Here is a 25,115-nt window from a genome sequence, read left to right as displayed (position 1 = left end):
TACGCTCCTTTTGTCACAGGTGATAGTTGCTATGTAACCTTGGACACGCTGACAGGTCTCAGGCAGGTCCGTCCTCCGGCCGTGAAGTTGCACGTCACCTCCATGGCGTCGGCGGCACAGCCCAGGTTGGGGTCCACCCAGTAGGTGCCTGGAAGAAGCGGTGACGCTGGGTTGGAGGACTTTGAGAGTGTGCCTTGTTCTTACCGTCCAGCATTCGCCGCTCGCAGTTGTAAAGATCTCTGCAGATCCGGGCCGGGTTGTTGTGGGTCCCCAGTGGGTTCTTCAGACTGTGGACCAGAGAGCTGAGATGCTGCAAAGTCCGGAATATCTCAGTGCTTTGGTCCAGCATGGGAAGGTCCACCTTCTGGTAAGTGAGCTTTAATCACAAGAGTTGATGATATTATGTCAGCTGACAGGTTTGAATGAGATCAGACATTGATGAACTGCCACGACTCACTGCTGCCTCCTCAGGCCTAAAGTAGAATTACAGTGCTCTAGCCATGACACTTAGGGAAGGATACTGACTGTGGTACTTTGTTGGCTCTTATTCACGTAAAATCCAATGGTGCCTTATCATCAAGACGTCACACCAAGTTGCCAACTCTGCATTTGGCGATCGCTCCAGCAGCACCGAGAGCGGACTCAGCCAAACTACCTCTCAGTAATGTTGAAATGTTCAATGCAAAACAAAGAAAAAAGCTCCAACGCAAGTCAAGTAAGGCTCCACTTTTCCAAAAATGAGCTAGCTTGATGCTAATATACATTGGCTTTGCTGTTGATATGCTACTGATTAGCATTAGCTGTTTTACAAGGTGATTTCAAACCTCCCAAATTTGTTAATGAAAACTACAACTAAGATACACATTACAATCAAACAGCTGTTGCGTAATAACTACAATACTTACAGTATTAAATTATTTTAGGGCGCAACACAAACCAACACAACCCCATTAACTATACACTACTGCCATCTAACGTCTCAAACTTGCAACTGTAATTGCAACTTGGTGTCAAACATGTAAATGAGATAATAAAAAATAAAACAAGATACGATTCGACACTTGGCGATCACTCCAGCAGCACTGAGAGTGGGCTCAGCCAAACTACCTCCGAGCAATGTTGCCATTTTCAATGCCAACAAAGAAATTGACAAAAAAAACCCGCTCCAACGCAAGTATAGTAAGGCTCCACTTTTCAAAAAATGAGCTAACTTGATGCTAATATACATTGGCTTTGCTATTGACATGCTACTGATTAGCATTAGCAATTTTACAGGGCGACTTCAACGCCTCCACATTTGTTAGCAAAAACTACATCTAAGATGCACGTCACAATCAAACAGCTGGTGCGCAATAACTACAATACAGTATTAACACTCTTTAGGGCGCAACAAAACACTACAAACTATACACTACTGCCATCTAACGTCTTGGACTTGCAACTGTAGTTGCAACTTAGTGTCATACTTGCAAATGTGATATTAAAAAAGTAATAAAACAAGATATGTCACTCACTTCGACACTTGGCGATCACTCCAGCAGCACTGAGAGCGGACTCAGCCAAACTACCTCCAGGTAATGTTGCAATTTTCAATGCCAACAAAGAAAAATGCTCCAACGCAAATCAAGTAAGGCTCCAATTTACCAAAAAATAGCTAGCTTGATGCTAATGTATATTGGCTTTGCTATTGACATGCTACTAATTAGGACTAGCAATTTTACATGGCGACCTCCAAATCTGTTAGCAAAAACTACAACTAAAATGCACGTTACCATCAAACAGCTGGTGCGTAATAAGTACAATACAGTATTGACACTTTTTAGGGCGCAACAACACACTATAAACTATACACTACTGCCATCTGACGTCTTGGGCTTGCAACTGTAATTGCAACTTGGTGTCAAACTTGCAAACTTCACACAGGTCGACAAACAAAGCGTTACAGCAGGGGTATCCTAATTTTTTCCACTGAGGGCCGCACTCAAAAAAATCAAAGAATTTTGCTCACTTTCATTTTCAAAACATCCATTCATTTTTGTAACCTTTACGGTTCCCACCGAGTTTGGTCCCGGTACTTGGAAGGATCTCACTCATAAAAATGTGTCAAAATAAGTTTGTTTTAATCTCTCGATCAACTCCAGATCTATCTGCCGATATACAGTTGTTGTTTTTGTTTTATGTCTTTTTGCCAAATAAAACTATGTTTTTGATGGCAAAAACACAAACTATGCAATATTTTCCCTTAAAAATGTTTGAGTGGAATATTTGATGTGAAGTAATTAGAGTATTAAATAGGTCAATAATTCATAACTTCATACATTTTTATTTTTGGAACAAAGACACTTGAAAAGAAAATCACACTCAAATGATCACTCATAAAAGTATCAAAAATTAATCATTCATTGAATTTACCGTATTTTACGGACCATAGGGCGCACCGGATTATAAGGTGCACCACCGATGAGCGGGTCTAGTCAGGTCTATTTTCATACAAAAGGCGCACCAGATTAAAAGGCACATTAAAGGCGTAATATTATTATGATTATTTTCTAAGTTTAAAAGACTTCCTTGTGGTCTACATAACATGTAATGGTGGTTCTTTGGTCAAAATGTTGCATAGATGATGTTTTACAGATCATCTTCAAGTTGCTTTCTGACAGTCTCTTCAGGATGCACCGTTTTGTGGGCGGTCTTATTTACGTGTCTCTTCTCCCCATCATCTTTGTTGTAGCGGTGTAACATGCAAGGACGGGAGTGGAAGAAGTGTCAAAAGATGGAGCTAACTGTTTTAATGACATTCACACTCGCATCTCCTCATCCGTGGCTCACTAGTGCAACAACAACGCCCGAAATGTGACCCGTGAACAACCGTCCGACCGGAACTCTCTAATAACTAAAGTTCCTTGGGTGAATAATGTAACTCACTACACCGGTATGTTTTAGCGCTTCCATAGCGAGTCTACTGACAGATGTAAGTAAGAACTTTACGCTACTTTATATTAGAAATGGCAACAGTGGAGGATGAATGTCACATAACAAGAAGATAGAGAGAAAGAAGAAGCTTATCGACTACGGTGTCGGCACGGACTACAAAGGCGGACCTGCACAATTTTTCAGGACTTATGCAGATCCAAATACAGATCAGAAGGTAAGAAAAGTTGCTTTTGCATAATATTGTGGAACAAAACGCCAGATAATGTCTTACCTTATACACACACCATAATAATACTCCTATGTTGAAGCACAGTACAATCCATCAAGCGGTGTGGCTTCATAGCTTACCAAAGTTGTACTAAAACATTTTGATAGATTTTTGAGCGCTGTGTGTAATGTTCTATATGTTCAATGGAACATATAGAATGTTGGTGTTGTTTACTTGAATCATATTGCAGTCTCCACGTATCTCTTATGTGTGACTGCCATCTACTGGTCACACTTATCATTTCACCATGTACCAAATAAAATAGCTTCGAGGTCGGTAAGGACAGCCAAAATTATTCCGTACATTAGGCGCACCGGGCTACAAGGCGCACTGTCGAGTTTTGAGGAAAAAAAATGATTTTAAGTGCACCTTATAGTCCGGAAAATACGGTATTTATTTCTTTAACTTTCAACCCATCTTGATTGTTCTCTCTATTTTTAATGTTTGTGGTATGCCCTTTTTGTCATACAAATCTTTGTTTTTATTTGGGAAACAAACAAAATATGCAATATTTGCCCTAAATAATATTTCAAAGTGGAATATTTGATGTGAAGCAGGGGTTCTTATCCTTTTTGACCTCGGGGCCCAACTTTTCCACTACAGAGGGATCTGGGTCCCACTCAAACATTAACACAAAACTAGTCTTCTTACTCTTGATTTGAAGGCTATTCAATAATCAGAACTAACCTACTTACAGTTTCCCACCTTGTCAAATGATATAAATAAAATATACATTTACATCAAATATTGGCCTCTTACAATATTTTTAAAATACATCTCAAGTCAGAGAGGTCAACACTAACTGTCTGACTTGTATTAGTACCATGTATATATTTGGATTAACTGAATCATTTGACTGCTTTTTTGTGATGTTTATAATTACACTGAAATGTAATGATAAGATGGCCCGATGGCTAATTCTGCTACTATTAATGTACACAAATAAAGGACTAAATCCATTAAATAGATCAACTAAATTAATGATAAATAATAAATATGTTTATAAACTAAGCTGTCCATACAATTTAAGCTTCACCACTTTGTCATATTTTTTGCGCTTAAGAAAGTGGTGGAAAAGATCATTACAACGGCGTACTGTGTGTTTTGGCGGCCTATAAGTTTGATTTATTATTATTTATTGAGCAATGACTGTTTTAAAGACAAAAAAAAACAGCCTGCATGGCAGCTTTTTGTCATTAGAGTCAACATTGCAACTTTTTCTCCTAACATTTCACTCGTTTGTTCTTGTAGTCCACTTTTTTATGTTTTTTTTGTGTGTTTAAGAATGTTCTTCAGGTCGTGAAAAAAAATAAAAAAATTGTGTGGCCCCTGAGCCACACTAACTGTCTGTCTGACAACAGATGTAAAATAGCCCGATAGCTAATTCTGCTACTATAATGTACACAAATAAAGGAGTAAATCCATTAAATATATCAACTAAATCAATGATAAATAATAATAAATATGTTTATAAACTAAGTTGTCTATACAGTTTAAGTGCAAATGAAAACACAGCTTTACCCCTTAGTCACATTTTTTGCGCTTAAGAAAGTGGTGGAAAAGTGCGTTACCACTGAGTACCGCATGTTTTTTGGCGGCCTATAAGTTTGATTTAGGTTCAATTTATCATAATTTTTTTTAGCAATGACCGTTTTAAAGAAGAAAAAATAACAGTCTACATTGCAGCTTTTTGTTATTAGAGTCAACTTCGCAACTTTTTCTCCTAACATTTCACTCCTTTTGCTCTTGTATTCCACTTTTTTATGTTTTTTTTTTTGTATTTTAGAATGTTCTTCGGGCTGTAAAAAAAAATAATTAAATAATGGAATATAAGAAAGTGGTGGAAAAGTGCATTAATTCATAACAACTATAAGATTGTTTTATTATTATTTTTTGAGCAATGGCCATGCCAGCAACTTGATGGTTCCAGGTTCAATCCCCGCTTCTGCCATCATAGTCACTGCCGTTGTGTCCTTGGGCAAGACACTTTACCCACCTGCTCCCAGTGCCAGCCACACTGGTTTAAATGTAACTTAGATATTGTGTTTCACAATGTAAAGCGCTCTGAATCACTAGAGAAAAGCGCTATATTAATATAATTCACTTCATTATTATTTTTTGAGCAATGACCGTTTTAAAGACAAAAAAAAACCCAGCCTACATGGCAGCTTTGTGTTATTAAAGTCAACATTGCAACTTTTTCTCCTAATGTTTCACCTGTTTGCTCTTGTATTCCACTTTTTTATGTTTTTTTTTTTGTATTTTAGAATGTCCTTTGGATGTGATCTTTTGTCTCATCATTATTGCGCTTAGGTTGACCATTTTTAACATCGGTCTAGGGACAACAGATTTAAAATAGCCCGCTGGCTAATTCTGCTACTATTAATGTACACAAATAAAGGAGTAAATCCATTAAATAGATCAACTAAATCAATGATAAATAATAATAAATATACCCCGAAAGGGACAAGCGGTAGACAATGGATGGATGGATGTTTATAAACTAAGCTGTCCATACAATTTAAGTGCAAATGAAAACACAGCTTCACCACTTAGTCACATTTTTTGTGCATAAGAAAGTGGTAGACAAGTCTACTTCAACTGAGTACCGCATGTTTTTTGGCGGCCTATAAGTTTGATTTATTATTATTTTTTGAGCAATGACCGTTTTAAAGACAAAAAAAACAGCCTACATGGCAGCTTTGTGTTATTAGATAGATAGATAGAGAGATAGTACTTAATTGATTCCTTCAGGAGAATTCCCTCAGGGAAATTAAAATCCCAGCAGCAGTGTACAGAATTGAGATTATTATTATTAATTGATATTAGTCAACCTTGCAACTTTTTCTCCTAACATTTCACCTGTTTACTCCTGTATTCCAATTTTTTATGTTTTTTTTGTATTTTAGCAAGTTCTTCAGGCCGTGAAAAAAAATAATGTAAGAATAATAGAATATAGGAAAGTGGTGGAAAAGTGTTACAACTGAGTACTGTGTGTTTTGGAGGCCCTAGAACAACAATTCATAACAACTATACGTTTGTTTTATTATTATTTTTTTGAGCAATGACTGTTTTAAAGAAAAAAAAACTGTTATTAGAGTCAACATTGCAACTTTTTCTCCTAATGTTTCACCTGTTTGCTCTTGTATTCCACTTTTTTATGGTTTTTTTTTGTATTTTAGAATGTTCTTTGGATGTGATCTTTTGTCTCATCATTATTGCGCTTAGGTTGACCAATTTTAACATCGGTCTAGGGACAACAGATTTAAAATAGCCCGCTGGCTAATTCTGCTACTATTAATGTACACAAATAAAGGAGTAAATACATTAAATAGATCAACTAAAGTAATGATAAATAATAATAAATATGTTTATAAACTAAGCTGTCCATACAATTTAAGTGCAAATAAAAACACAGCTTCACCACCTAGTCATATTTTTTGCGCCTAAGAAAGTGGTAGAAATGTCTACTTCAACTGAGTACCGCATGTTTTTTGGCAGCCTATAAGTTTGATTTATTATAATTTTTTGAGCAATGACCGTTTTGAAGACAAAAAAAACAGCCTACATGGCAGCTTAGTGTTATTAGATAGATAGATAGATAGATAGATAGATAGTACATCGTTGATTCCTTCAGGAGAGTTCCCTCAGGAAAATTTAAATTCCAGCAGCAGTGTACAGAATTGAGATTGTTATTATTATTAATTGATATTAGTCAACATTTCAACTTTTCCTCCTAACATCTCACCTGTTTACTCCTTTATTCCACTTTTTAATGTTTTTTTTGTATTTTAGAATGTTCTTCAGGCCGTGAAAAAAAATATAAAATAATGTTAGAATAATAGAATGTAAGAAAGTGGTGGAAAAGTGTATTACTACTGAGTACTGTGTGTTTTTGGCGGCCCTAGAACAATAATTCATAACAACTATAAGTTTGTTTTATTTTTATTTTTTTGAGCAATGACTGTTTTAAAGAAAAAAACAACAGTGTTATTAGAGTCAACATTGCAACATTTTCTCCTAACATTTCACCTGTTTACTCTTGTATTCCACTTCTTTTTTATTTTTTATTTTATTTTAGAAAGTTCTTCGGGCCGTAAAAAAAAAATAGCTGCGGGCCACAAATGGCCCCCGAGCCGCACGTTGGACACCCGTGTGTTGAGGCACACAATAAAGCGGTAAACAAATGTGGGCGGATGTTGTCAGACAGAACTCACCTCTGGCCTCGAAGCGGCGTGAGAATCGAGGATGACGTGAAGGGTAGTACCGAGGGCCTCGCTGGTCTAGAAAGAAGTCCAGAGCCACAGAGTCAGGACCATGGCACAGTCACCATGACAAATAGGTGTACATACAAGAGACAGAGTAGAACTGGGGAGACCCTGGAAGGAAAAGAAGTGCCATATCTTAGAAGTGTATGGTGTCAAGTTATGTAAGACCGCTCACTTACTGGTGGTCCTGGTGGTCCACGAGGACCAGGAGAGCCCTGCAGGATCCAAGAATCACATTAAAGGTTGTCATGGACCTGATATTAAATCATGTGAGAACTTACCCCCGGTCCAGGCAAGCCCTGTTCAGGGTGTAAGAACAGGAGGTCAGCACTTGTAGGTACGTTATGTATATGTCACTTTCCTTACAATACCGATATCATGGAGTATTTGCCGATACCGTTCTCAAGCGATATCAGCATGAAACATAGCACGTACTTTTGTTACATTGTAGTGTGGAATGTTACAAAAGGTTTGAAATGAGTCAAACAGTGAATAATGACAAACTAACTGTGACTATTTATTATTAACTCTCTGAAATGGATTTGTATGGTCTTTGAATTGAAGCGGTGTGGTAATGTTTTTTTTTTTTTTTGGCGACACTCGGCGGTCATAATATTTAAGTTAAGATCATGATGCAGTATACCGAATGATGCGGACACGTTTGTTACTTGATACTTTTTGATACACTTTGGCCTCAGAGACTTTGTATGTGTAAGTAATATGCAACTATAATTACCGCTACTTTTTCCTATGTTTTGAACCCTGCGGCTCATAAAACGGTGCGGCTAATTGATGTATTTTTCTTCGCTGCATCCATAAAGCAAATAGTTAAAAAAACAAAACAAGGAGATACACTGAAAATGTGTGTTATTGTTTTGTTTTATGTTGTTCGTCTTTTAGAAGAGTTTGCTCACTGCAGGTGCTGCAGTGCCTTTTTTAGAGCTTTCAACCGGAAGTAGAAGTGTCGTTCCGTTTTCTAGTCATCCATAAATGAAAATTAAAACAAATATTATACACCTTTTAATTACCGTCAATCCCGGACTACAAGCCGCTACTTTTTTTCCCTACGTTTTGAAACCTGCGGCTAACTTATGGATTTTTCTTCGCTGACGGCCATAAGTCAAATAGTTTTTAAAAAACTAAACAAAGCAAACACACTTATAAGATTTACCCTAGCACCTCCAAAACCCTCAAATCTAAACTCCAAACATCTCAGAACAAGCTAGTCAGGTTACTTCTAGACCTCCACCCCAGATCCCACCTCACTCCTACCCACTTCTCTAAAGTGGGCTGGCTCAAGGTGGAGGACAGAGTTAAACAACTTGCACTGAGCCTAGTCTATAAAATCCGCTACACCTCCCTGATACCGAAGTACATGTCAAACTACTTCCTTAACGTAAATGACCGCCATAACCACAACACCAGGGGGTGCTCCACTAACCACGTTAAACCCAGATTCCGAACTAACAAAGGTCTTAACTCATTCTCTTTCTATGCCACATCAATGTGGAATGCGCTCCCAACAGGTATAAAAGAAAGGGCATCTCTATCCTCCTTCAAAACCGCTATAAAAGTTCACCTCCAGGCAGCTACAACCCTAAACTAACACCCTCCCCGGATTGCTAATAATCAAATGTAAACAATCAAATGCAGATTCTTTTTCTTATGCCTTCTGATCTCTCTCTCTCTCTCTCTCTCTCTCTCTCTCTCTCTCTCTCTCTCTCTCTCTCTCTCTCTCTCTCTCTCTCTCTCTCTCTCTCTCTCTCTCTCTATGTCCACTACTTGATGTCCATATCCCCACCCCCCCTCCACACTCCTGATTGTAAATAATGTAAATAATTCAATGTGATTATCTTGTGTGATGACTGTATTATGATGATAGTATATATGATAGTATATATCTGTATCATGAATCAATTTAAGTGGACCCCGACTTAAACAAGTTGAAAAACTTATTCGGGTGTTACCATTTAGTGGTCAATTGTACGGAATATGTACTTCACTGTGCAACCTACTAATAAAAGTCTCAATCAATCAATCAATCAATCAATCAATGTGTTGTTGTTTGTGCGAAGGCGCCATCCTTTGGACAAGTTCCTCACTGCTTCCATTTAGTCCTTTTAACCGGAAGTAGAATTGTGGTTCAGTCTTCCTGCCGTCCATAGCGTTTCTACTCGAATGAATTCCCCATTCATCGCTCCAAGCAACGTTTGTATGTTTTACAATATAACTAAAACAATTCTTACTTACTAAACCGTCCCATGTGTGATGTCTGTAGGGTTGTTTTCATTCATGTTCGTACGTGTTATCGTAATGCAATGACGTTAGCATCTTTGGCAATAGCTAATAAGCTAACACATTTACGATTGTCTGTGTTAGTATTATTAACTTACGATGGCATTCTGTTTGTGTTGTTTCATTTTCACAAATTCCTCAGTAAATTCACCAAGACTTCCCCATGGAGTTATTGAGTCTGTTTAGCTGATTGGAGAGCTAGCTTGCGCAGCTAGTGGGTCCATGAGGATGACTTCTGTTTTGTTTTGGTCTCCCGTTTTACTGCCGTGTTACAGACACAGTGTGGAAACAACTAAGGTACGGAAACAAATATTTACAGAATATTTCTGTGTAAATAACTCATTTCACAACATATATATCTCCGGCTAATATATGTAAATATATTTTTTCTTCAAAAGTGGGTGGAGCTTATATGTGCACTCTTTATTCCGGAAATAACAGTATTTGATATTAGTTTATTTTGGCAAATGTGCTAATATAATAATAATAGTGATTATAGTGTTAAACTATTATTACGTACACTACCGTTCAAAAGTTTGGGGTCACCCAAACAATTTTGTGGAATAGCCTTCATTTCTAAGAACAAGAATAGACTGTTGAGTTTCAGATGAAAGTTCTCTTTTTCTGGCCATTTTGAGCATTTAATTGACCCCACAAATGTGATGCTCCAGAAACTCAATCTGGTCAAAGGAAGGTCAGTTCTGTAGCTTCTGTAACGAGCTAAACTGTTTTCAGATGTGTGAACATGATTGCACAAGGGTTTTCTAATCATCAATTAGCCTTCTGAGCCAATGAGCAAACACATTGTACCATTAGAACACTGGAGTGATAGTTGCTGGAAATGGGCCTCTATACACCTATGTAGATATTGCACCAAAAAACAGACATTTGCAGCTAGAATAGTCATTTACCACATTAGCAATGTATAGAGTGTATTTCTTTAAAGTTAAGACTAGTTTAAAGTTATCTTCATTGAAAAGTACAGTGCTTTTCCTTCAAAAATAAGGACATTTTAATGTGACCCCAAACTTTTGAACGGTAGTGTATGTCTAGCTTGTGTGGTATGGTGTGCTTAGCTGTTGTGTAGCTGCTTGCCTGGCATGTTTACCTTTTGTAAATGACTAAAATAGAGGAAAGGATCAACATTGTGTGCTCATTGGAGTACATTTAGATGCTAACTGGATGTTAACTTATTTTTTTCTAATATCAGACTGATATCCAATATCAGTATCGGACCAGGACACCCTTATTAGTTAGTATAAACACACTTTTGCGTAATGTTGCCCAACTCTCTTAACCTTGCAAAGCCTATTAATAAATCCATCTGAGTCGCCGTGACAAGAAGACCATGGGAGTGTCCCAGTGGGTATTGTCACTAGTGTGGGAGTGCAGCCTCCCCACTCAGCATTCCACCCGCCACTCACTGTTCAGATAGAAAGGGATTTGTCGAAACTTTGTCACACACCGTTTCCCCCGGACTTCCTCTGTCACCCTGCAGTCCCTGCCGGGGAGAAAGCGAGAAGGTCATTGCACAGACAGGTGCAGACAGGAAGTGAGACCAGGTACATACAAGATGGCCGCTGGGGCCGATGATGCCGACGGGGCCCGAAGCTCCCTCTGTACCCTGGACGGCAAAAAAAAACATGTTTTAAGTTTTAGAGGACACACTTGATGGAGTGACTAATAGTGTGCTGTTTATTGTGGGAGGAGCCTCTTACTATCAATCCTCTGGGTCCTTTTGGTCCCTGGATCCCTGCTGGGCCCGGGTCTCCTTGGGGTCCCTAAAAAAGACTCAGGCTTAGCGTTAGGCAAAATTACATTTTTAATGAGATAACCGTCGCCTGAATCTATTGTGAGGACTGCTCACGAGGAACATCTATCATGTCCCTCACTCTTAAAGGAGCCATACGTAATAAATTAATGTCAAGTCATCATTAAATGGCCCTGATATGTCAAAAGGCATGAATAAATCATGTTCTTTTCCAATACCTCTATAACTAATAACAGTAGTTCATATGCTCATTTCAACATTAAATTTATAGCTCCGAAATATTGTGATTTTTTTCATTTCAGTGCCCCGTACTCCACCGTTTGACCAATAAGAAAGTCAGTGAGCGTGTCACATCCAGGTTGCCAGTTACACACCACCATCTTAGTCTGGCTACTGCCACTGGTAAAGTTACTAAACATGTCAGACCTTGGTACATCTAAAAGTTACCGTTCTCAACTTATTCATGACAAAGCCAGGAACAAAACCAGGATTTGTATCAGGGATAACTTTGAAAGATGGAGACCATTGAAGGCGGAGAATATCTTTTCATCTGACGCCAAACTTGCTAATTTCCTCCTTGATAGGTAAGTCCGGCATTTACCTTTTCTTATGACTTGTAATAAATGGAAATGGACATTTGGTATGTAAACTATATTGTCCGATACAGTCTATGATCTTGTCTAACAAAGCTAGTATGTTACTGCAACCAATGCTTAGTATGATGGTGCTTAGCTCCTAGTGTAATGCTTAGCATGCTAGCCCGGTCAATGACACATCCACGTATAGGCTAACGGGGGAAATATATACCCGTTAGCCTGTATTTTTGATGTGTATTCCAACTGGCAGGGCAAAATATATTTTGTACAAATAAAACCTATGCTGATATGGGTAGTGTCAGTGCCTATTTCCTTCTCAATATGCTGATACGCTGAGGAAATGGGTTCCAACAGCCAAATCACATGATCAAAAAATTCCTCATTGGTGTAGCCTATAGGCATACCTTGGTAAAATGTCTCCTCTTTAGTTTTGGGCATACATTAGGCTGCTAAGCATGCTCTACTTATTTTTTTTACCAGTACAACCATTGCTAGCGTTGGTTGTAGTTGGTTTTAGTCTTTGTTTTCTGATAGTTCTGACAATAACCATATGTATGTTGTGATATTGTACGCAGACATGATGTACTTCTTCCTGAAAATAGCCTCATTTCTGTGTAAAATGCGTTGCTTTGAGATTTGTTATTGACAAAACGCTTGTCTATTCAGCTATTATGGCCCCAGCACCTCAACCTCTAGTAAAAGGCAGTGGAAGTTTGAAGTTTCTTGGAGTAGCCCAGTCCATCCAGCTGGATTCGGCTGCATATCTGGCAACCTCAGTCAGGGAGAGTGGGAGGGGACTACAGAAGTTTGACTGTGGTTGCAGTACCATTTCTGGCCACATTACATATGGCACTTTTTAAGAGAAGAGGCGCTCAAACGGATCTTTTAGCCTCTTTTATCATGGATATAATACCCCGAGCGAGGTGAGCGAGGTGAGCGAGGTGAGCTCATCTCGCGTATACAGCTGCCCAAAAAAAAAAAAAGCAGGCTTCACCACACATCTTAAAACAAAGCCCAGAGCTCCACCAGCTATATCTGTCCATCTGCTACAGACATGGCAGCCATGTAACGTTTGAGCATGATGTTCTTTTGGCTAACCAAGCATGATGTTGCTGTTAAAATGTGACCTTAATGTTAGCACGCTAGCTCACATAGCTATGCTAATGTTGCTAACGCCTTAATGTCACCTTGTATGTAGGGATGGGTCCCGAATTTGATACTTAAAGGGGTGCCGACCGAATTGCGACAGTACTGCCGGGTATTCATTCACATAAAATTAAACGGTGACTTCTATCGATACCTTTGTTGCAAGTGACGTCACGGCCAATTCCGGACTCGGCTGGCTCAAACACTGGGCGGGGAAACATGCACTCCAAGCGAACTCAGCCAGACTGCCTCTAGTTTATCTTACAATTTTCCATGCCCGCTAAAAAACACTTTAACGTAAAGTAAGACTCCACTTTTCAAAATGCGCTAGTTTGGTGCTAATTTACATTGGACATGCTACTGATTAGCATTAGCATTTTTACATGGCTGATTTCATCACCTCCAAATGTGGTCATGAAAACTAAAACTAAGATGCACGTTACCATCAAGCAGCTAGTGTGTAATACATCCAATACATAAAATGGATTTAGCTAAAATGAAGGCCTTAAATGGCATTAAAAAAATCATTAAATTAAATATCCAGAAGCATTTTTTAAATATTTCATCCGGTGAAATCAACCATACAATTAGCTAATCACTAGTCAGCAATTAAAGGCAGGTAGCAATAAGCGGTGCCACATTTCTTTAACGTGACCAACAAAGCAACTTCTGCTGTTGCCATGACGCCACCACAACTGGCAGCTGCTGCTACCACTCCAGAAAAATAAATACATGATCAGAAATAAACACTTTTGTGAGCCAATTCTAATTCATTAGAGCAGTGGTTCTCAAACTAGTGTCACCAAGTATCACCTCAGAAAACACTTGTCTCTCTAGGTACCACCATCATGACCAACTTTAAAACACAGTAGCGTAGTAGGCCCAAGTATTCATTAAAAATAAGACTGAGTTTTTATTTAACAAGCATATTTAATATCTTTGGCCACTTTAACATAACACACAGTTCGAACAGTAACACTGTGTTTGAATATAGAAAAATAAAACACTGTACTTTAAACATGTAATTCATTGGCGTACCACAGTTTGAGTAACAGGTAATGTAAATGTTTTTACTAATCAAGATTACTGTTGTCAAATGCTTACACTTGTGTCTACACAGTAAGCTTTTGACTATATGTAAAAACTATCTGCAGTAGGACAATTAGTTTGAAGTGGCGTTAAAAAACATTAAATTAGACGGAACCCTGTAAAAACCACATAGGACTAAACATAAGACCAGACTGGCACAGTCAGCATAAGACTACTTCCTGACTAGGCAACTATACACTACTGCAGGGGTGTCAAACTGGTTTTCACACCCCTGCCACATCGCAGTTATGGTTGCCCTCAGAGGGCCGCACTTAAATTAACAATATTTTTTTTTTACATAAGCTGCAAAAAAACCCATTACATTTTACTCTAAAATCTGGCAGCTCAGTCACCAGAATTTTACAGTAAAAGCTGTGTTTTTTTTACAACATGCAAAAAAAATTGGAATGGAATGGAGAAACAATACCACTTTTTTTAGTGGTAAAATTCAAGCAACAGAACTGAACTTTTTTTTACCGTACAATCTTGTTGTTTTAATGTTTTTTTGTTAGTTTTTTTAATGTTTTAGTGTCCTACTGTATATGGAAAAAAAACAGTACCAAAGTAAAAAAAATACAGTTGGCGGAATTTAACCGTAAAATCTATTGTCAATTTTACAGTCTACAATTTGATCATTTGTTTTTAAATAATAAGTCAAGCAGATATTTAAGGACAGTATTTATCTTTATTTTAACAAAAAATATTTTTGGAATACATGATAATTATAATATTGAATTTTAAAAGATATGCGATTGCTTGCAGTACATGATTTTTAATGTCAAAAGGGAAAGAACAAATATATTTAGTAAGAAAAGATGAAGCATTTTATTAAGGCATATTATTTCCAGGCTTTCGCGGGCCGCGTAAAATAATGTGGCGGGCCTTGAGTTCGACACCTGTGCACTACTGCCATCTTACGGCTTGGAAAAAAATCTACAATTATAATAAGACCTGTAAATAAATAAAATATAACAACCGAACAGCACAATTATCAATCATGAAATGGTAAATATTATTTAAAAATTGACATTTATGAACAAGTTATTAACACAAGACAAGTACAATAAATTGGTACCGTTGAGTACAACATTGGTTCAAATGTGACACGTCCCCATTCTTAGTTGTATGGCATCTATTATATGGAACACCTTATCATTTATATGGGAAACAGAAGAAGAGCACTTCTTGGAGCCACACAAAGTAGATGGCCAGTAGACTACAGTATTGTGCAACATTGAGTTGACTTGTTAAAACTATGAGTATCGGAAGTCATGTAGAGCTGAGTAGTGACAACAATACTTAGAGTTGTACTCTACACCAGAACTAATAGAGTACAGCGGTAATAATAAATTAAAAACGGTGCTATACTGCCTTTGAAAAATACCTGTACTTTTTTTTTCATGGACTTGATGGTGCGCTGTGGTGACACTGCTGGTAATATTGCATGTGAGTCAACACACACTTACAAGCAGAAATAGTGTGGAGAAAGAAGAGGGAGAACGGACGTATTTTAGTTAAAAATTAACAATAAAACATAATATAAAACATAGCTAGCCAGCACTGTTTTAGCAACTTCTTAATCACTAATCTTTTTTCATTTTTTTATTGTTTATAAACTCAGGAAATACATCGCTGTACCTAAGTCATTAACAATGTATGATCCTGTAACTACTCGGTATCGGATCCACACCAAATTTTTTTTTTTTTTTTTGTGTCCTGTCCAGCTTCTCAGGCAAATCATATAGTAGATGTACATGCCCATATCGGCTGTTCAGATTTACTTTACAAAAGAGAAGTGTAGGATACTTCTCTTGTTGCCTTATTTGTATTTGACTTTATTAAATGTATTTATATTATCATTTGGTGCAGCTGGGCCGGAGCAGGAGGGGATAGAAAGAGAAAAAAAAGAAGACAGAGGGGGGAATTGTGGGGACAAGAGGGGGATTAGACAGAGAGACAAAAACAACAACAGCAAACACAACAACAACAACAACAACAACAATAGAGCAACATCAGCATATACGCCAAATGTGTAATATCACCCAAAATGTATTACGTAAAGTATCAAAGAAGAGAATAATAAGTGATTATAACATTTTAACAGAAGTGTAGATGGAACATGTTGAAACGGAAAATAAGCAGATATTAACAGTAAATGAACAAGTAGACCAGATCTGGGCAAATTAAGGTCCGGGGGCCGCATGTGGCCCATTAAGCTTTTCAATCTGGCCCGCCGGGTATTCCCAAATCATTTTTTTAGATCTTTAAGTTGGAAAGTGTAGCTGCCATTATGATGTGCAGTCATGTTTTCTAATGACCGGAAGTCTTCAACTATACTAAGTATTTCAATAGTTGGAATCTGCGCTTTTGCATGATATACTAGTTACTATGGTAATATAATTAGTTACGATGGTAATATACTAGTTACTATGGTATTATACTAGTTACTATGTGTGTGTATATATATATACAGTATATATATATATATATATATATATATATATATATATATATATATATATATATATATATATATATATATATATATGTATAGGTATAGGTATATATAGGTATATATATATATATATATATATATATATATATATATATATATATATATATATATAGGTGTATATATATATATATATATATATATATATATATATATATATATATATATATATATATATATATACAAACCCCGTTTCCATATGAGTTGGGTAATTGTGTTAGATGTAAATATAAACGGAACACAATGATTTGCAAATCCTTTTCAACCCATATTCAGTTGAATATGCTACAAAGACAACATATTTGATGTTCAAACTGATAAACTTTTTTTTTTTGCAAATAATCATTAACTTTAGAATTTGATGCCAGCAACACATGACAAAGAAGTTGGGAAAGGTGGCAATGAATACTGATAAAGTTGAGGAATGCTCATCAAACACTTATTTGGAACATCCCACAGGTGAACAGGCAAATTGGGAACAGGTGGGTGCCATGATTGGGTATAAAAGTAGATTCCATGAAATGCTCAGTCATTCACAAACAAGGATGGGGCGAGGGTCACCACTTTGTCAACAAATGCGTGAGCAAATTGTTGAACGGTTTAAGAAAAACCTTTATCAACCAGCTATTGCAAGGAATTTAGGGATTTCACCATCTACGGTCCGTAATATCATCAAAGGGTTCAGAGAATCTGGAGAAATCACTGCACGTAAGCAGCTAAGCCTGTGACCTTCGATCCCTCAGGCTGTACTGCATCAACAAGTGACATCAGTGTGTAAAGGATATCACTACATGGGCTCAGGAACACTTCAGAAACCCACTGTCAGTAACTACAGTTGGTCGCTACATCTGTAAGTGCAAGTTAAAACTCTCCTATGCAAGGCGAAAACCGTTTATCAACAACACCCAGAAACGCTGTCGGCTTCGCTGGGCCTGAGCTCATCTAAGATTGGACTGATACAAAGTGGAAAAGTGTTCTGTGGTCTGACGAGTCCACATTTGAAATTGTTTTTGGAAACTGTGGACGTCGTGTCCTCCGGACCAAAGAGGAAAAGAACCATCCGGATTGTTATAGGCGCAAAGTTGAAAAGCCAGCATCTGTGATGGTATGGGGGTGTATTAGTGCCCAAGACATGGGTAACTTACACATCTGTGAAGGCGCCATTAATGCTGAAAGGTACACACAGGTTTTGGAGCAACATATGTTGCCACCCAAGCAACGTTACCATGGACGCCCCTGCTTATTTCAGCAAGACAATGCCAAGCCACTTGTTACATCAATGTGGCTTCATAGTAAAAGAGTGCGGGTACTAGACTGGCCTGCCTGTAGTCCAGACCTGTCTCCCATTGAAAATGTGTGGCGCATTATGAAGCCTAAAATACCACAATGGAGACCCCCGGACTGTTGAACAACTTAAGCTGTACATCAAGCAAGAATGGGAAATAATTCCACCTGAGAAGCTTAAAAAATGTGTCTCCTCAGTTCCCAAACGTTTACTGAGTGTTGTTAAAAGGAAAGGCCATGTAACACAGTGGTGAACATGCCCTTTCCCAACTACTTTGGCACGTGTTGCAGCCATGAAATTTTAAGTTAATTATTATTTGCAAAAAAAAAAAAAAGTTTATGAGTTTGAACTTCAAATATCTTGTCTTTGTAGTGCATTCAATTGAATATGGGTTGAAAAGGATTTGCAAATCATTGTATTCCATTTATATTTACATCTAACACAATTTCCCAACTCATATGGAAACAGGGTTTGTATATATATATATATATATATAGTAGGGGTGTGGGAAAAAAAATCGCGATTCTCACGTTGTGCGATTCAGAATCGATTCTCATTTTTTTTAAATCGATTTTTTTAATTGTTTTAATTTAAAAAAAAATGTTTTAATTATTTTTTAAATTAATCAATCCAACAAAACAATACACAGCAATACCATAACAATGCAATCCAATTATAAAACCAAACACGACCCAGCAACACTCAGAACTGCAATAAACAGAGCAATTGAGAGGAGACACAAACACGACACAAAACAAACCAAAAGTAGTGAAACAAAAATGTATATTATCAACAACAGTATCAATATTAGTTACAATTTCAACATAGCAGTGATTAAAAATCCCTCATTGACATTATCATTAGACATTTATAAAAAAATAAAATAAAAGAACAATAGTGTCACAGTGGCTTACACTTGCATCGCATCTCATAAGCTTGACAACACACTGTGTCCAATATTTTCACAAAGATAAAATGAGTCATATTTTTGATTCATTTAATAGTTAAAACAAATTTAAATTATTGCAATCAGTTGATAAAACATTGTCCTTTACAATTATAAAAGCTTTTTACAAAAATATACTACTCTGCTTGCATGTCAGCAGACTGGGGTAGATCCTGCTGAAATCCTATGTATTGAATGAATAGAGAATCGTTTTGAATCTGGAAAAAATCGTTTTTGAATCGAGAATCGTGTTGAATTGAAAAAAAATAGATTTTTAATCGAATCGTGACCCCAAGAATCGATATTGAATCGAATCGTGGGACACCCAAAGATTCACAGCCCTAATATATAGGTGTATGTATATATATATATATATATATATATATATATATATATATATATATATATATATATATATATATATATATATATATATATATATATATGTACAGTATATGTATGTATATGTGTATGTATATATATATATATATACAGTATATGTATGTATATGTGTATATATATATATATATATATATATATATATATATATATATATATATATATATATATATATATATATATATATATATATATATATATATATATATATATATATATATATATATATATATATATACATATATATTACAGATGCGCGGATAGGCAATTATTTCATCCGCAACCGCATCACAAAAGTCATCATCCACCCACCATCCACCCGAACTAACATTTTATCAAAACCACAACCGCCCGCCACCCACCCGTTGTTATATATCTAATATAGACGATGCAAGGCAGAAAGGAGACTGAGCAGTTAGCATTCCAAAACCCACAATGCATCTCTGCCATGACCCGCCCCCTCCAAATTCTTATTGGTTGGCGTGTGTGTGACGATGGCTGCTCGATCGCTGTTTTCTGCTGCATATTTCACTACGTCCAGCTTGTAATCTGCAGTATATGATTTCCTTTTCGGTGCCATTTTAGTTCAGTCTTTCTCAGTTTTTATAAGTTACCGCCAACGTTGATGTGGTCCATTTTAATAGCTCCGGCAGTAGCGTATAGCAGTTAGCATTCCAAAACCCACAATGCATCTCTGCCATGACCCGCCCCCGCCGAATTCTTATTGGTTGGCGTGTGTGTGACGATGCCTGCCATTTGCTTCGTCGCTGACGCGAATGAGATAAATAATATTATTTGATATTTTACAATAATGTGTTAATAATTTCACACATAAGTCGCTCCGGAGTATACGTCACACCCATGGCCAAACCATGAAAAAAACTGCGATTTATAGTCCGAAAAATACGGTATGTATTTTTTTTTTCTGAATTGGTTCAACCGCCACCCGCCCGAATCTATTTAAAATCAATTTTTTTCGTCATGCACCCGCCCGACCCGCGGATTATCCGCGGAGTCCGCGGTTGTGTCCGCAAACCGTGCATCTCTAATATATATATATATATATATATAAAAAGGTGTATATATATATATATATATATATATATATATATATATATATATATATATATATATATATATATATATATATATATATATATATATATATATATATATATATATATATATATATAAAAAGGTGTGTGTATATATATATATATATATATATATATATATATATATATATATATATATATATATATATATATATATATATATATATATATATATATGTATGTATGTATGTATGTATGTATGTATGTATGTATGTATGTATGTATGTATGTATGTATGTATGTATGTATATATACCGGCCCCCAGACACATTTTTTTCTCTAAATTTGGCCCTCCGAGTCAAAATATTTGGCCTGGCCTGAAGTAGATTAATAATCAATTTTTACAGTTTGTCCCTCATAATGTAGACAAAATAATTGGTAGATTAATGACACAATATGTTACTGCATACGTCAGTAGACTAATTAGGAGTATTTGTTTGTTTACTTACTACTAAAAGACAAGTTGTCTAGTATGTTCACTATTTTATTTAAGGACAACATTGTTATTATTTAATAACATATATCATTTAATGCTAAAAAATGTGTGTTTAAAATAAAGCCAATAATGACATTTTTTTTGTGGTCATTTGAACTACAATTTTTAATGGGTACTAAAAAGTTGGTATCGGGACAACAATAATTAGATGTTTACCAATTTGTCCCAATAAAAAAAAAAAATTATATATATAAATGGAATCCTACCTTTGGCCCAAAAAGACCCAACAGTCCTGGAAAGCCTTGTTCTCCAAGTTGACCCTGATGAAACCAGACAGTGTTCAAGAACTGGAACAGTATTCAAATGGATTTCAAATCCCTGCTCACTGGTTGTCCTGTGGAGCCCCTCACTCCTTGTCGTCCCACCAGTCCCACTCCACCTAGGGACCCTCTCCTCCCAGACTTTCCAGTTTGGCCCTGTAGACCACTTTCACCCTGGAGACCAAACACCCCAATCAGTGCTTCACCACAAACCTGGCCAATAAAACCAGTCTTACCTTTGGACCGAAGGAGCCCTGGTCCCCGGGAATCCCCGTCTCACCACTCGTACCACGTAGACCGGGTTCCCCCACTGAACCCACTGCTCCATCCTGTCCCTGTTCGCCCTGAGGACAAAAACACCATAGGTGGACCAAGGTCAGGCTTCTTCATCTCACGCCTCACCTTGGGGCCTTTGCTTCCATCTTCACCAGGCAGTCCATCCATTCCAGAAAGCCCATCAAGACCCTGCCTGCCTGCAGCACCATGTGGGCCAGTGGGTCCTTCAGGACCCTTTGCAAAAACAAAGAACACCTGGAGTCAAAGCTCCTCTCTCATATTAAAGACATGAAGCTGATTTGTTGGGCATGGCTCCAACTCACAGGTGGTGCTTGGCTCCCAGGTGTTCCTCTCGCCCCACACTTTCCTTTCTGACCCTGGAGCACAGAGACTTCATGTTGCAGAGATCTAGATCCAGTGCATGTTCCAGAACATGGAGATAAGTCCTTACTTGTTCACCTTTGGACCCTTTCAGTCCTTTCAGTCCTCTGGGACCAGGATGTCCCTGAAATGATGGCGACCGTGAGGAAAAGTAGCTTGAAATCAGACAAAAGAAAGACTCACAGGAAGTCCCGAGGCCCCGGCTTGACCTCTCTCTCCATCCACACCTACTGGACCCTGGAACATGGCGTGGTCTACATGTCACTGTGCACAGCTTTAGCTTCAAACATTCTGGTTCTAGGACTATGGAAGGAAACGTAGTCTGGAACTGACTTACAATGTATCCTGGGTCACCTGCCTCTCCTCGGTCACCTCTGTTACCAGGAGAACCCTGCAATGGACGTGAGTGACTCAACTTTCTTCTTCTTATACAATGATGGAAGGATTTCTTTATTTTTCTCAAGCTGCTGTAGTCTCTCTTGCTAAACCATAGGTCTTCAAAGTGTGGCTAATTTTCTAACCTGTTCTAAAAAATACTATAACAGAAAGAAACATAAAAAAAGTGGAATAAAAGAGAAAACGTGTAATTTGGAGAGACATAGTTGACTCTATTAACACAATTGTTTTGTTTCTTTTTTAACTGTTAGAGCTAAACAAAAAAATAATGTTAGGAATTATTGACCTATTCAAGGCTCCAATGACTTCATATCAATTATTCCACTGTGAAATATTCCTAATATTGCATGTTTTGTGTGTTTGCCATGTTTTCCATGACAAAAACGGCATACAATAAACAAAATAATAACAACTTATAACCAGTGTTGGGTTAGTCACTGAAAACCAGTAACTAGTTACAGTTACTAGTTACTTTATTTCAAAAGTAACTCAGTTACTAACTCAGTTACTTACAACAAAAAGTAATGCGTTACTGTGAAAAGTAACTATTTAGTTATGTCTTTTTTTCTTCTTTTTTTAAGGCTCCCATTAATGCCCTTTTAGCCTTCATGTCAGTACTGTTATTGCACTGGAGAATAATACAATCTGTTGATCAACGTGACATGCATTTGCATCACTGAACTCTGCTAAGCAATGTGGTCTACATACAACACACAAAGACAAAGATATGTTTCAAAGGGCCAATTTATTTCAGGCCAGAACAAATTGACAAAACAATTTTAATTAGCTGCAACATAACATACATAAGTAACAAACACCATAAAAACAACATAGCTGTAAACCTGGCTTCACCCAATGAAGGCACACATGACATGATTATGCATGCAGTGAACCTGGCCTCGAGCATCTGGACTCCCCAGGAACCTACGCTAGGATCCTGTTTGTGGACTTCAGCTCTGCCTTCAACACCATCCTCCCTGGACTGCTACGAGACAAGCTCTACCAGCTCAGCGTGCCCGACTCCCTCTGCAGTTGGATTAATGACTTCCTGACAGACCGAAGACAGCACGTACGGCTGGGGAAGATTGTCTCGGACAGTCGAACCACAAACACTGGTACTCCTCAGGGCTGTGTACTCTCCCCCTGGCTCTTCTCCCTGTATACAAACTGCTGCACCTCCAGTCACCAATCCGTAAAACTGCTGAAGTTTGCGGATGACACCACCCTCATCGGGCTCATCTCGAATGGCGATGAGTCCGCCTACAGGAGAGAGGTGGACCGGCTGACGTCCTGGTGCAGCCTCAACAACCTGGAGCTGAACGCCCAGAAAACAGTGGAGATGATCATGGACTTCAGGAAAGTCACAGCCCCACCATCCCCCCTCACCCTGATTGACTCTCCCACCCCCGTCCCCATTGTGGACTCCTTCCGTTTCTTGGGCACCACCATCACCCAGGACCTCAAGTGGGAGCTGACCATCAGCTCCCTCATCAAGAAGGCCCAGCAGAGGATGTACTTCCTGCGGCAGCTGAGGAAACTTAAGGTGCCGACAGAGATGCTGGTGCAGTTTTACTCAGCCATCATAGAGTCCATCCTGACCTCCTCCATCACAGTGTGGTTCCCCGGCGCCACAGTCCAGGATAAGAATAGACTGCAGCGCATCGTACGTGCTGTTGAGAAGGTGATTGGCTGCAAGCTCCCATCCCTCCAGGACTTGTTCTCCTCCAGGACCAGGAGGCGTGTGGGTCGGATCACAGCTGACTCTTCTCACCCTGGACACACACTATTCTCCCCTCTCCCCTCAGGCAGGAGACTACGGTCCATCCAGACCCACACCTCCCGCCACCTGAACAGTTTTTTCCCCTCGGCCATCAGGCAAATGAACAATAACTCCTAACAGCAGCTCCTTGAATTCCTTGAATCCCTTCTAAGTCTATCTGATAGCTCAGTCACAGCTCTTTTTATTACCAAATATGTGTTATATGTTTTTATGTCGCACGTTTGCACCAAGAAAAATTCCTAGTTTGTGAACCCTTTCTCAAACAATGGCAATAAAACGATTCTGATTCTGATTCTGATTCTGATTATATGTCATGTCACTATACCTGTATACTAGACTGACCATACGTCCTCTTTTCCCCGGACATGTCCTCTTTTGCGGGTTTGTCCAGGCTGTCCGGGCGGAGTTTCTTAAATGCCTCAAATGTCTGGCATTTTGAGTTAGGGTTGCGTGTATTTTCAATGTACGTTCAGGGTTAAGAAAGGGTTCAAAACAAAACAAATTGTGAAGGTGTGCGCACGCAGCTGCATTCGTGAGGGAGAGGCAGAGACAGAGAGAGCGAGAGAGCGAGGGATTGATTGATTGAAACTTTTATTAGTAGATTGCACAGTACAGTACATATTCCGTACAATTGACAACTAAATGGTAACACCCGAATAAGTTTTTCAACTTGTTTAAGTTGGGGTCCACGTTAATCAATTCATGGTAAAGGGAGTGAAGAGACAGACAAGACACCCGGTTTGCTTGTTTTTTTTTATTGTATCGATTATCGCTTTCCGGCAGTGTTTTGTTTTGTTTATATTTGCCGGGTCAAATTTCCGTCCCAGTTTATTGCGTTTTTATTTTGATTCGCCAAAAGTTTTATCAATGACAACTACTGCCTCAGTTTGCACTCGGACAAG

The 25,115-nt window shown here is 38.0% G+C and overlaps 1 protein-coding gene across 1 annotated transcript in view; it reads right to left on the bottom strand.

Moving 5' to 3' along the window:
* LOC133652217 (collagen alpha-1(XXVII) chain B-like) overlaps positions 1–25,115 on the bottom strand; it is a 276,843-nt gene that overhangs the window by 11,392 nt on the left and 240,336 nt on the right. Inside the window, exons 43-59 of the mRNA XM_062050720.1 lie at positions 22,375–22,428; positions 22,221–22,274; positions 22,108–22,161; positions 21,980–22,033; positions 21,783–21,890; positions 21,617–21,724; positions 21,447–21,554; positions 21,327–21,380; positions 11,484–11,546; positions 11,336–11,389; positions 11,231–11,266; positions 7,752–7,769; positions 7,650–7,685; positions 7,555–7,581; positions 7,420–7,485; positions 205–376; positions 39–148 (exon numbers count right to left, since the gene is read on the bottom strand). Of these exons, the coding sequence (XP_061906704.1) occupies positions 39–148; positions 205–376; positions 7,420–7,485; positions 7,555–7,581; positions 7,650–7,685; positions 7,752–7,769; positions 11,231–11,266; positions 11,336–11,389; positions 11,484–11,546; positions 21,327–21,380; positions 21,447–21,554; positions 21,617–21,724; positions 21,783–21,890; positions 21,980–22,033; positions 22,108–22,161; positions 22,221–22,274; positions 22,375–22,428 (1,176 nt within the window). The remainder of the gene's footprint in view (positions 1–38; positions 149–204; positions 377–7,419; positions 7,486–7,554; positions 7,582–7,649; positions 7,686–7,751; positions 7,770–11,230; positions 11,267–11,335; positions 11,390–11,483; positions 11,547–21,326; positions 21,381–21,446; positions 21,555–21,616; positions 21,725–21,782; positions 21,891–21,979; positions 22,034–22,107; positions 22,162–22,220; positions 22,275–22,374; positions 22,429–25,115) is intronic.

The sequence above is a fragment of the Entelurus aequoreus genome, linkage group LG06, assembly GCF_033978785.1.
Source record: "Entelurus aequoreus isolate RoL-2023_Sb linkage group LG06, RoL_Eaeq_v1.1, whole genome shotgun sequence".
In the NCBI taxonomy this organism is placed as follows: Eukaryota; Metazoa; Chordata; class Actinopteri; order Syngnathiformes; family Syngnathidae; genus Entelurus; species Entelurus aequoreus.
The sequence above is the reverse complement of the archived record's forward strand: the minus strand, read 5'-3'. Positions and strand labels throughout refer to the sequence as shown.